The following is a 13,337-nucleotide window of genomic DNA, read 5'->3' as shown; positions in this document are numbered from 1 at the left end:
TCAGTGCCCAGTAGAAAAGACTCCAAACAAGCAGCCGGGGCTGGAGACAAAGCCCTAGGGGCCATGAGGTGAGCCAACAGTGGGGGCTGGTCCCCGTAAAGATCCTGGGTCTGTGGCTGGGCCTGGGCTGCAGGCGTGTGCCGCCAGGGAGAGCATGACCATCTGGGGAGGGAACACCGGGTTACTCGAGGCCTCCCTCCAGCTCTCGCCACGTGTCCTGCAGTCCACGACCTCCTTCCCTCTGCTCTGCTCCCCAAGAAGCTCCTGTTCATCCCAGGGTTGGGCATCTACAGAAGGGCCAGGTGTGGGGAGGGACTGTAGGTGCCGCCCTCAACGTGAGCAGAGCGACCGTCCCCTGCAGCCGTATGTTCCCCAAAACCAGGTGCTGGGAAGGCACCCTTCAGCACTCGCGGATTTTCAGTTCGTGCTGGCTGGGGGGGCATGCAGTGACCTAGATCCTCACCAGAGGCCAGGCTACAGACAGCTACAAGAGGGGGGCCAGGGGCCCGCAGGACGCATGGGGAGCTGGGCCAGGGCCCTGCCCAGCACAGCCTCCCCCAGGTGAAGGACCAGGCAGCCGCCTTCCAGGGGAGCTGCCAGGCAAAGCTGCTGCTCGGACAGAACAGGGGAATCCTCCCGCCCATGAGCAGGAACAGGAGGTACTTTTACTGCCTATATAAGTTCCTGCAGTTCTTGGGGCGCCTGCGTGGCTCAGTGGGTTAAGCCTCTGCCTTCAGCCTAGGTCATGATCTCAGGGACCTGGGATGGAGCCCTGCATGGGGCTCTCTGCTCAGTGGGGAACCTGCTTCCTCCTCTCTCTGCCTACTTGTGATCTCTCTTTCTCTCTCTTGTCAAAAAAATAGTAATAATAATAATACATTCTTGCGTTTCTTTACAAGGATTTTACCTTTACAAAGAGAAAACCCAGACACGAGACCCCCAGCTGTGCGCACAAAGCACAGCCCCGCCCTGTGCATCCCGTTCTTACCGTTTTCAGAAAAGGCGAAGTCCGCTTCAGTTCAGCCTGAGGAAACCCCACTGCGGCCCCGGGTCCCCCAGGGGCACCGGGTCGGTGATGGGACACTTAGCAAGCCGAGGTCAGAGATGGGATCCGGGATCACTTACCGCTTCGTTCCACAACTAGGAGGTTCAAGATGCTGTCAGGTCCAGGTGGAGAGGCTCCCTGGGGCCTCACCCCACCAGGATCCGGTCCTGTCCTTCGGCCCTCAGCCCCCACCGCTCGCTGCTCGTGGCTCCTGCCTCCTCTGAATCACATCCCCAAAAAACTATTACAAAGCACACGACGAGGTTTCAGAAACTGATTGACGGAGATTCAGCCCCACACGGTGGTCCCATCCCGGTGACACTGGGCGCCGGCTCCCAGCAGCCGCTTCCTCGGGGCCTGGCCCCGCGGGGGCACCATCCCTGCTCCAGCCCGTCTTACACCACAGCAGACGCCCCGGAGGGACAGCTGTTCCCCCACCCCACCGGTCAGCTGTCAGGCCGTGGGATTTCAAGATCAAGCAGCAGAAACGGTTTCTTCTCCAAGGAGGCTACATGATCTCAAAGAACAGCCAAAAGCAAAATTAGGCTGAAAAAGCAAGGGTTCTGACCCCTCCCTACGTTTTGGTGGGCGTCCCTGTGAGCGCAGAAAGGGCCCGGCAGGGGGGCTGTTTTCCAAGCCCCGGGGTCACCGCCAGTCACCCACGCCGCCCGAAGGCTGGCCGGCAGGCCCCTGAGCCGTAGTGACACGGAGCACTCGGTAAGTGGGCACCGTCTTGTTCGCGTTCGCCACAAGCCAGGGAGGGCTGAGAACGTTCCTGTAAGCATTCCTCAGCGCACGAAGATGGAACAGGGCCGCTTCCTCAAAGCACCGGGTCTCCAAGGGGAGCTCCTCTCCCACACACCGGACAGCGCAGCACGAGACGCTCAGAAATTCCGAGATCCCCGTGACCGAGTTCACCACGGTGAGGGACTAAAGCAGGCTCCTCTCCGTCACTGCTTCTGGGCACGAGCGCAGCCTGAGAACACACAGGCCGGGCCACCCACCATCTGAACACCAGCCCGCAACCGCTGCACGCCGGGGCCACAGGACGGGCTGGCTAAGCGATGGGCCTTACCTGGCCAGACCACAGCAGCACACCCAGGTTCTCGGGCAAAGAGAACGTCGGACAGGCCAGCTCCAGCTCAGAGCATGTTCTGCGTAAGGCAGGGATGGAGGCCTGGCCGGCTTCTCAAGCTAGCCCACCCCGGGCGCACGCCCTTCCCCAGGAGGAATGCCAGGGGTACAGGTGCTCCCCCCACCCCCCTAAGCTGCACGGGCTGGGGAAGGAGGTGAGGGAGGGAGCGGCGGGAGGCCGGCGCCCTCAGCACCAGCCACAGCGAGCCCTGCCCCAACCGAGGGGCCGAGGGCCGAGGCCGGGAAGTAAGGCCCAGTCTGGGCTGCGGGAGGGAGGATCTGGAATTCCCACCACCACGAGGCCTCCTGACCTGCTCCCATCCAGCAGCGGACACTGCCGGTCTGAGCTGGGCAGGCCACATAACCAGACAGACCGCCAGGCCTGAGTCAGAGCCAGAAAAAAGGTCATTTGCAAAAGCTGCCCGCACGGCCCACGATGCCCCGATGCATGAGAATCTCCAGACTGACATCCGCCGTCTCCGATCACGTCACTCCCTAGCGAGTCGCCGAACGGCCCGTGCCCAGGTGTGCAGACACGCACCTGAGGCTCCCCTCCTGCCGCTCGTCCGCACCAGAATTCCCCCACCTCACAGCAGCACAGTGGCCAGTAAGGGGGGTGCCGAGCAGGGGAAGATGGCCAGACCCATCCAGGTCCCCCGCCAGCTGCCCTGAATCAAGCACCACATGGGCACAACAGTCCCTAAGTTGGGTCATTCATGTTCCTTATGGGAACATGCGCTACCCACCCCCCAGCTGCCTCCAGGCTTCCAACCACGATCTCTGTCTTTCCCAATCCTCACCTGCAACCAATTCCTGGCTGGAAGCTGCCCGGGTGGGCCGGCTGCCTGCTCTGCCCTAAGGCACACCCAAAGGGGCTGGTTTGCATGGGCTCTGCGCGCTCCCCTACCGAACTGCAAACAGTTTCCAAGAGGGAAACCACGAATGCCGGATGCCCGGCTGTGCAGTGAGAGGCCCTCACCCAGGACACTGCTGAGCCGTTTGGCCCCACAGGTCCCTGGGGCCCTGCCTGACGCCAAAGACAGGGACCCACGGGAAAGGAGCCAACAGCCTCTGCTAGCGGAACCCATGGAGAGGCCTGCACTCCAGAGGCAGGTTCCATCGTCTGGGTTCAAGATGAGTTTTTCATCAGAAAGGCTCATCTTCAGTCTGAGTGGGCCGTACAGACAAGCGGCCGCAGGCTAGGGCGGAACGTGGAGTGCGGTCACTGCACGCCCCGCTGGCCTTCCCTCTGTTCTCCCTGAGGCTTCACGCCTCGGCGACACCATGCCTGCCACAGGACACACAGTGACAGCCACAAGGGTGGTGGGGTGACAGCGCCTGGAGGCTCAGTCCTGCGGAAGACACGAAAACTGGGACAGCGCCTCGGGCCCTGCTGGACGGATGTGGGACGTGAGCCATGGTGTCTCCGACAGCCGGCCAGAGGGAACCCCCTTCTCGGCTCGCCTCCCTCCCGAGTCAGGAGGCCGGGAAGAACCTCCTCGCAAGTCCGTCGTTTAGGGACATGCCCAGAGCTCACCCACTCTACGATTCCGGGAAGCAAAGGGAGTCCAAGAGTTGCCAAAAGTACTGAAGCTAGAGCAATAGGGACTTTTTATTTTTTAAAAAAAGGCCAGTCAGGGAGAAATTCGTCAGGAGAACAGGTTTCATGGGACATCTCACGTTGGTCTCTACAGGAAGGCACCACAAAGCTGCCCCTTTCCCTGGGGACCCTCGCCCCCAGTGTAGGGGCCCGGCGCAGTCCGCCCAGCAGGATGAGCATCGCAGAGGGGGACGGGCGCTCTGCCTCGCCCGGGAAGCCGCCCCCATGGAAGGTGCGCGTGGGGACAGCTCTCTGCAGGCCTGAGGCAGAGCTGCAACGAATTCTTGGGGGTCCGCGTGCATTCGGGCTCTGTTCTCAGGGGACGCTAAGATCAGCAGAGACCTTACGGTGGCCCCAAAAGCAGGTGTCAGCGGGACACACAGGCACAGCACCCGCAGGAGCATCTGTCATCAGGGTCCCCGCCTTGGAGGATCCCAAGAGGCCCTGGTGTCTACAGCGCATTCCGTCCGTGGGCGTGATGTCTAGAAAGCTGCCCTGCGCCCTGCAGAGGTGGGCCAAGGTCCTCTGCGCATCACCGGCTCTGCTGCTCAGGCCTGGGAACAGCAGCACCGGGCGCGCCCTGCACATGGGGAACGCGGGGCTGTTTCGGACGTGGCCCTGCTGAGTTCCGGGGCAGGTCCTGGGACAAGTGGCTGAGCTCGGGGTTCTGACGCCAGCGCGTGGGCAGGAGGTGGGTGGGGGGTGTGCGAACAAACACCTGCGTGGGACTGGCTGGGGCGAAGGTCCTGACTCTAAAGCTGCAGAGACCAGGGCGAGCAAGCCACCCTTGCCTATGGCCCGCATCACAGGCCCCCTGCGCTGCTGCCCAGACCCGTCAGAGCTGAACCGCATTTGTCTAAAATCCAAGCAGGTTAGTAGAGAAATGGGAATTCAGTCCAGGGTCCTGGCCCAGCATTCCAGACCCTCCCCGGAGCTCCCTTTATGCACACTCTGCCCCCCACCCAGACTGCCCTCACCCCAGGCCCCTGCCAGCCTGCAGGCCCTGTCCCTTGCCTCCAGCAGCACGTCCCCACATACGATGCCTCTGTGCAGCCCCCAGGGTGGCTCGGGCTGTCCCTGAAATCCGCAGGCTGAGGACAAACCCAGCTTCTCCACTTGAGTTGTTCACAGAACTCTGCAGCCGGCGTCTCCATCGGTCCTCTTCTGGTTCTTTCTTTCCGTAAGACACGCTCAGTCAGCCTTCCCACGAGCTCCGGACAGGACACACGCGAAGGTCACACACTCTGTACAAAGAGTCCGGGGGGGGCTGGGCCGAGACTCCGCCGTCGTGGGTGCTCTGGTCAGAGGCCGACTCTCCAAAGTGCATGCTGCTTCCTCTCCCAGGCGCAGGGTCCGGGGCCGCCCGTCAGGAGGTCAGGGACTGGATGTTCTTGAGCATCTCCTCGAAGGCCTGCGGGGACGGCGCCTCTGCATTCCGGAAGGTGGCCTGCACCCTGCTGTACAGGCTGAAGGATTTCAGCTCCAGCCAGATGAACCCAAAACGGTCCTCGTCGAACAGGATGAAGACCCCAGGGGTGCGCTCGGGGCTGGTGAAGCCGTGGCCGGCAATGAGGCCTGTGCCGTAGAAGCTGTGCCGAGACAAGAGGGAAAGTGCCGGGAGGAGCGTGAGTGCCGGGAGGAGCGTGCTGGGCCCGTCCTGCCCCCGCGGCCCCCTGCTGCCGCGCCCCCACACCGCGGGCCGGCCCTCCGCCCCGCCAGCTGGAAGCAGCACGTCCCGGAGCCCCAGACAGCCCATGGTCTGGACCGGCAAGCGACTCGAAGCGCCAGTGCGCGGAGTCGTGGGCCCGGGTCAGGCTGACCTGCCGCCCGCCGCCCTCCCACCAGCTCACCCAGCCCAAGAAAAGGGGCCTCGGGCAACCCCGCCATGTACTTCTGCTCCGGAGTCTGGCTTCGTAAAGCCGGCCCCAGTACAGAAACCTCAATTCCCGGAACAGCTGCGTCAGCACGTCCACGACTCCAGTGCAGTCACCACAGACGTACCGGCGCGTCACTGTCACTGTCGTGCACTCAGACTATAGGACTTTCAAACGCCCATAAGGCCAAGGCTCAGGTTTCAAGAGCAACATGGGACTGAGATGAGACGCATTTGTCTTTCTTGCCCCGAAACTGGGGCCCACAGAGAGAACAAGAAGCCAGGAGCCGGCCCGATCTCCCAGCACACAGAACGGCGCCCAGCACCCCGATCTCCAGCCACCACGCCCAGGCTCCACTGGGCAGGAGGGGGAACGGGCCTGTGCTGAGCGTGTGTGGTTCACGGGACTCTCACATGCGGAAAGTGGCACCAGAACCCACAGGGAGCCAGTGATGCGGCTGAGGTTCGTACTGGGGACGGCCATGTCCCCCATCCGCGCTGCGGCGAGGCCTCGCAGACACTCAGATCCAGCAGGGAAGGGGCCACAGCACACCCCTCCCAGGTCCCGAGGCCAGTGTGCAGCCCACCCCATGCCTTCACCGCAAGGCGGGCCTGACAGCACCCAACGGAGCCCACGGGGCTCTCGGCCGGCCACGAGACACCGCAAGCTGTCCAGTCTCAGGAGGACAACAGAGCCCTTCTCTTGTATGACCGCTCGCAACAGTCGGAATCACACTGGAACACCACCTGTATGCCTCCTCTAGGAAAACCCGAATTCAGCCACTTTTGTGGTAATTGTGTAACATGAGGGAAAATGACACGGATCTCCCCGGTGGGAGATCACGGAAGAGTACGTGTGCTGACCTCTGCCCCAGGGCCTGGCACCAGCTCCCGAACCCGAGAGTCCTAAGGGACAGGAACACTAGGAGGGGACCGAATAGGAGGGGACGGGCCAGGAACGGAAGCCTGGAACCTCGAGCAGCCCTGCCTTTCTCCAGACGGGAGAAGGGCTGGAGACAGAGCTGACGACTGGCCAGGCCTCTGTGAGGAAGCCTCCGTGACATCCCCAAGTACAGGGCTCGGGGAGCTCCCAGGTGGGGGACCCCTATGTGCACCCAGTCCCCGAGGGTGGAAGCTGCTGCATGCGGGACCCTACGCATCTCCGCCTGCGGCCGTCCACTGGCGTCCTTTCTCAGCTCCTTCAACGAAATGGCAGACATAGTGTTTGCCTGAATTCTGTGGGCTGCCCCAGCACATGAACTGAACCTGAGCCGCTCGCGGGGACCCCCGACATAAAGCTGGTTGGTCACAAGCACGGCTGACGACTTCGTTTCGGTGTCTGAGGGGACAGAGGCAGTCTTGCCGGGTCTGACACCATCTCTGGGGGCGGTGTCAGGACTGAGCCCACTGGCTGGACACCAAGCTGGTGTCGTGGAGAACTGCGTGCTGGTGTGGGGGGACCCCCCGAACTGGCACCAGGTACTCAGAACCAGTGTACCCAGCAAGCCCACACAGACACCTAAATCCTCCCTCGGGAGTCAGAGCCCCGGCCACACTTATGCCACACGTGATGCGCCAGTCAGACCACCAGCACCGGCATGAGCCAACGGTCAGTTCGGAAGTCAAGGAAAACAGTCCTTTCCGCCCTACTGGACAGACACGGAGGCCAGGCAGCTATGATGCCAGGAGACAGACAGGTCATCACCTCAGAACATCCCCTAGGGCAACTGTGCAGGAGAAATTTCTGCAGGGACGGAATGTTCTAGACCTGCACTGTCCAAATACACACGTTGGCTGCTGGCACCTGAAATGTGGCCAGTGCGACAGAGGACCCGAGTCTGTGGTTTCTTTTGTTCTGGTTCGTCGACACCTAAGAAGCCCCGAAGTGCAGAGGGCTGGGGCAGGGGGCCTGAGCGGCCGAGAACAGTGGCCCAAAACAAAACCGTAAGAGCCGCGGTCAAACCAAGAGCAGGCCGGCCCCTCTGTGGGGAGAGAAACCACAGATGACACGGACGGCTGACCCTGAGTGTGCTCAGCGGGGCCTCACCCACAAGGACATCCAGCTGAACTCAAGCCTGCTCCCCGGGGAACAGGTGCAGAAGGGCCCCCTCCTCACTGGCCCCTTTCAAGGCCACCCGCAGGCTCGCCTGGCTACCCTTCACCTGACCGCTGAGGCAACACAAGGCACTAGGAAGGAGGAGGCCTCCAGCCCGGCGGTTCTAGTAAGCCTGGAGGCTCCCCGGGGGGAAGGGGTCAGGAGCCTCCGAAGTCTGTGCAGCCCAGGGAAGGGCGCTGTCCTCGAGCCTAAGCTGGGGCCCACACAGAGCGGTCGGGGCTCCCCGCCCGGGTGCAGGGAGCCCCACACCGGCCAGTGCCGAGCCGGCCCCCACGGCCCGTCTCCACGCCGGGAGGGGAGGCAGGACTCCCCGGAAGGCCCGATGCGCCCCGCCCCCACTTCTCACCACATCCTGCAGGTGCGGGGGTAGTCCTCGCTCCTCGAGCTCACGCCCACGGGCAACACAAACGGCTGCCCCTGCCCGGGCTGGGCACCCGCGGCCTCTGCTCCCCCGGCCTCCCCGACCTTCTCGGCAGGCAGCTCCGCACCGGGCGGGGCAGGGCCCTGCTGGGGCTCTCGGGGGCTCTGCCGTCCTCCGGCCCCGCCGTCCTCCAGCCCGCTCTCCTGCTGCTGCTCCTGGCGCAGCCGCTCCCGCACGTCCAGGACGAGGCGGGAGAGCTCGCTGAAGTTGCGCAGGCTCTCCACGTCAGGCAGCTGGATGCGGTGCCTGAGGTCGATCTCGACCGTCTGCTGCCCGGCGGGGATGTTCGGGTCACCCTGCGGAGCGAGCACGCAGCCGTCAGTGGGGCTCAGGGAATGGCAGCGACACACTCTGCATGGTTCCTGCCACGATCACGCTCCCGGCCCTGCAAGCTCACTCCAGCTTTCCCACGGACTTAGCGGCACCCCTTCTGATGTAAGAACGTTTCAGAAGTCCTCAAAAAACACGTGCCCACGGCGCACACCTGGTCTGCGAGGGCGTCTTTGAAACTAGGGGCTGACAGCACCCGAGTGACCTCGAGAGGCGCAGACACCCGGCGGAGTGGTTCATGTGCACCTGGGACCTCCTGGTGTGTGACAGCTCCCGTTCTAGAACACTGGGGCTTAGAGAAGGGCACAGACCCTCCCAGGGACGGCAGGGCAGACCTGAACGCAGGCCCCGACCTGTCCGCCTGACACGCAAATGCTCCTGAGCCTGAACCTGGGAGAACCTGCAGGCCCGGCGGCCCCACTGGGGGCCCCAGTGCTGGGCTCTCCACGCAAGGAGCCGTCCCAGGGTGCCGGGCCCTGCCAACCCAAGTCCAAGAGCACAGCTCCCTGAGAACAAAGAATAGGCACTGCGCCCCGGGACACGTGAGTGTGCCGGACAGAAACACACCCCAAGTACGCACATGGCAGGTGAGCGCGGTGTGGGCGGGGCCCCCGGAGCAGGCCCGGTGTCCGGCTGGTCCGAGACCCCTACTCTGTTCAACAGCCCTCCGACTATGCTGGTCAGCTGCCGGGCCAGGATGGCCGCGGGAGCCCGTGTAACAGTGCGGGCAGTCTCCAACGAGGTCGCACCTCAGAGCCACCAGGGGCGCTCAGGGAGCCCCTCCCCACTGAATCAGAGTGAGTGTGGCCCCCATGGTCCGTGGTCCCTGAGTCTCCAGGGACTCAGCCTCAGGGTTTTCTCACATCCCTAAGGATTCTGCATGTGGCCAGGACCGGGAGCCGCAGATAAAACCACCCTAGAAATGCTCCAAGTTCCCTGGAGGGGTTGTGAAATGCAAATTCTGGTTCAGTGGGTCTGGGGGGCGGGGGGCGGGGCGCACTCCCAATCAGCATTCCCAGCCCACTCCCCGGTGCAGGCTGCCAGGGGTCCAGAGCCCACCCTGAGCAGCTGGGGCGCAGCCTGAGCCTCGATACCGCGCAGCCGTTCAGACTGAGTTCACAGAGCGGGGTCCGCCAGGCAGCGCCCGGACTCACCGTGATCTTCGTGCCCCGGGCACGCTTCCCGTGGAAGCTGAGCATGACGATCTCCAGGCCGTGGCTGCCGTAGGTGCCTTTGAAGAGGCCGGGTCTAATGAGGTCATCCGGGTGGCTGGGCGGGAGGTAGATGCGGCGGTAGGTCAGGCAGTTGCTGTGGGGGGAACCGGTGGCGTGAGAGCGGCTCGGGGGGCAGGCCCAAGTACGGAGCTCACTCGCCGAGCTGCCGGTGAGGGAGGGCGGGCAGGGCAGGGCAGGGTAGCCGAGCACAGCCGGGCAGAGCGGGGCACCCGCATTCCTCGCCCCCCCCCCGAACGCTTGCAGGGCCCATCTCACACCTGCTCGGATCCCACCAGGGCTGAGCAAGGGTGCACACTCGCGCTATCAACACGGCAAGGGAACTGGGGTGGGCGGCGCTCTCTAAGGGGGAGGGGCTGCCGCTCCCGCTCTGCTGGCCTGGCACAGGAGCCCCGGAGATGGCGAAGGGCACGGTCACCGCGCAAGGCCTATTTCAATGGGTCCCAGGAAGAGGGCGTGGGGCAGAGGCCGAGGCAGGGAGAGCAGTTAAGAGAGGAGGGCTCCCCCCACCGCAGACGTGGGGAAACCACCCCGAGGCCCCAGCACACAGGCTGGTCCGGTCCGAGCACACAGCTGGAAGGCGATGAGAACCCGACAGAAACCCGACACCGAGGGGGTGGCAGGGGGCAGGGACTGCGCTCACGGGACCACGGGGGCCGCACTCACTCGTACTGACTGGTGTAGATGAACTTCATGAGGATGAGCTCCTGCATGTGCTCGTGGAAGATGTCCTCCAGCGTCCGCCCCCACTCCTCCCGCAGCCACGTTCGGAATTCCTTCCAAAAGAGCACAGGTCACAAAAACGCCACGACCAGCAGGGAGGACTGCTCACTGTGGCACTGAGTATTCTTACAGCTGGGGTGATGCCGCAGGCACAGCAGTGCCCAAGTCCCAGCGGGGCGGACAGGACGGGGGCTCCCACAGTTTGCTCTCCGAGTCCCTGACTTCCTTCCTGGGGAGGTCAGCCACCAAAGGAAGGTGAGGGGCTACGCTCCCGCTTTGCCAGAGCACACGGGCCCAGACGTCAACAGGCAACAACAGGGACCGTGGGATCCTTTCAGGCAAGGCTGGGGCCACAGCCCGTGTCCAGAGCTCCCAGGTAGCAGCCACAGGAGTCTCACTTCTGTGGCCACTCACAGGACATGCGGTGTCTACACCGAGCCTGGTTCAGGGGCTTCTAGGAAAGCGGGAGCACAGCAGGACTCTCATTGCTGACCGTGCTGGCCTCATGGGCCAGAGCTGCTTTCTGCCCCTGTGATGAACAAAACAGGTATGGCAGGGGTGGCGGGGTGGGGCAGACGTGCCTTCCCAGTTATGTGACATGTTCAGGAAGTTGATCTGTGACAAGGGAGCTTGTACAAACACCGTGTCCCCAAAGCTCAGTTACGAATTAATCCACAGCTCGGTTCCTAGCTCCATACAGTGTTTCTAAGGACCGTCCTGAGTTAGCTCCACGAACAGAAGCAAACGTGATTTAACAATGACAAACCAGGAGAGCTACAGCCTCTAGGTTCCTTTAGTGTGTTCCCGCACAAACCCTGGCCACACACGGAAACCCCTCAGCACAGCGACAAGAGCACACGGCTTTGGAGCCTCAAGCTCGTTACATACGACTGACTGCACGTCTCTATAGCAGCAGCACAAAGTTGAACAACGGAGAGTTTTACGTCCCATTTCCAGCAGCCTCCAACAACTTATGACCTGGGAATACGTGTTAGCAGGCATATGCACGACCCCTTCTCTGACAGCCACGGGCCTGGCGGAAGGAAACAGAGACACCCCACAGTACACGTGCCCGTGGACCGGAGTTCCCGGTACCAAGCCAGCAGTTCTCTCCAAGGTCATCCGAGGACTCAACGCCATGACAGCCCCAGTCCCACCAGGGTCTCTGTACAAACTGACAATTGTGAAATTCTTAGGGAAGTGAAAAGAACCTACAACGTCCAAAACAATCATGCAAAAGAACGAAGCTGGAGGAACCGCACCGAGATCACCTCTGACTCACTCTGAAGCTGCAGAAACCAAGACAGCAGTACCGACACTGGGGTCAGTAACCACCAACGAACGAGACAGAGAGCCCAGAGCCCGACCCCGCTATCTGGTCCTCTGCCTTCCGACAAATACAGCCAGTCCACCCGTGGGAAAGAAAGTCTCTTCCACAAACGATGCTCCAGCAGCTGGACATCCACACCGAGAGAAGGAACCACAATCCCTGCCTCACACCACACACAGGAAGTACTTCCGGGTGGACTGCGGACGCAGACACAGCACGAAGCTACCCAACTTCTGAAGAGGAGACTCTGCAGCCCAACAATCATACAAGAAAAAACTTAACACATTAGACTTCAAACCCGTCCACTCAGATGGAGCAAGGCCCCGAAAACCAAATGGCTAAGGAAGAGCAAGGAAGGGAAGGGAGCTAACGCAGCGAGTCACGGACGCGCCCGTGTGGAGTAGCAGACACGCTGCGCGCCCCGAGCCCGGCTTGTGAGGAGTCATCATCTTATTTACTTCCCCCGGAAAGGTCAGAGGCATTAGAAATACCAATTACCCAGTACCCAAATACCAGACCCAATTACTCAGAACACAGACCTCGGAGATATGTTCATTACGAAATTATCTCCTGAGCGACGCATGCCCAGGGAAAATCACAGGGGCCCAGAACACGCAAGACGGGAAGAACATCAACCCGAGCTCGCTCACCGGGTGCCGGCTCCGTGGAACCACCACCTGCGTGTGCGCACCAGCCCAGAAGATGGGTGCGCACACCCTCCCTGGTCTACAGTTTGAGCAACCCAGTTGGCCCATGGCAGTCGGAGCTACTCCCCGAGCCCCGGGCTAAGTGGGCTTGTTTCCGCCAGGGCCAAGACGAAGGCTGGCCAGAGCTCAGGAGGCCGGGGCTCACCCATCCTGGTGGGTGGTCGAGGAGGCCCAGGAAACGAACAACACGTGACAAGAATTTGGAACGTCTTCAGGGCCTTTTCCCTGGCAACTCCACTTCTGTATGGCCCAAACACCAGGGAAGATTTCTGCAGAGTGCAGGGGCCACAGGGGGGACACCTGCAGGCGGTCAGCATGGTGTGAAGGCATTCACGTGTCCTCTCAGTCTCCAGACCCCTCACGTGCGACCGGTGACAGCATGGCCCCATTTCACAGATGAGGACTGAGGCTCTCAGAGAGCAAGTCACCGGGCAGGTCAGGAGGGAAGCAGGGGGAGCACAAACCCCATGTCCGGCCACAGGAGAGCAGGTTCACTCACGCCATCGCCCCACGGATAACAGATGGAACGTGATTTAAAAATGAAGACAGTAAAGGATTCTAGTGAGACTGGAAAATACTTCTGGAAGCGCTAAAAAGCTTTAAAAACAAAACTAAACAAAAAAGACTCAAATTAGATGCAGTTAGATTGCAGTTACCTTGCAGAGCGAGAAGGTATCATTTCAGCATGAGACAGAGAGACAGGAGTCTAGTGCCGCAGCCTCTCTGTATGACCGAATACAGAGGCACCAGAGGCAGCAGGAGCGCGGCCAGCAGAAGCCCACGGCCCGGTCCGGAGGGACGAGCGCAGGGCTGTGGCCTGCCATCC

General features: G+C 62.1%; 1 protein-coding gene across 3 annotated transcripts in view; it reads right to left on the bottom strand.

Annotated features, from left to right (window-relative positions):
* Window positions 1-3,773: 3,773 nt before the first annotated feature.
* Window positions 3,774-13,337, bottom strand: part of FBXO31 (F-box protein 31) — a 39,779-nt gene continuing 30,215 nt past the window's right edge. For all 3 annotated transcript variants that reach the window (XM_059151697.1, XM_059151698.1, XM_059151699.1), the window contains 4 exons: window positions 10,418-10,527; window positions 9,674-9,827; window positions 8,115-8,485; window positions 3,774-5,368 (listed from right to left, as the gene is read on the bottom strand). In XM_059151697.1, coding sequence (XP_059007680.1) covers window positions 5,146-5,368; window positions 8,115-8,485; window positions 9,674-9,827; window positions 10,418-10,527 — 858 coding nt within the window. In that variant the 3' untranslated portion in view covers window positions 3,774-5,145. The remainder of the gene's footprint in view (window positions 5,369-8,114; window positions 8,486-9,673; window positions 9,828-10,417; window positions 10,528-13,337) is intronic.

This window comes from Mustela lutreola, chromosome 16, assembly GCF_030435805.1.
Source record: "Mustela lutreola isolate mMusLut2 chromosome 16, mMusLut2.pri, whole genome shotgun sequence".
NCBI lineage: Eukaryota > Metazoa > Chordata > Mammalia > Carnivora > Mustelidae > Mustela > Mustela lutreola.
Note: the sequence above shows the minus strand (reverse complement) of the source record. Positions and strands in the feature narration are given on the sequence as shown.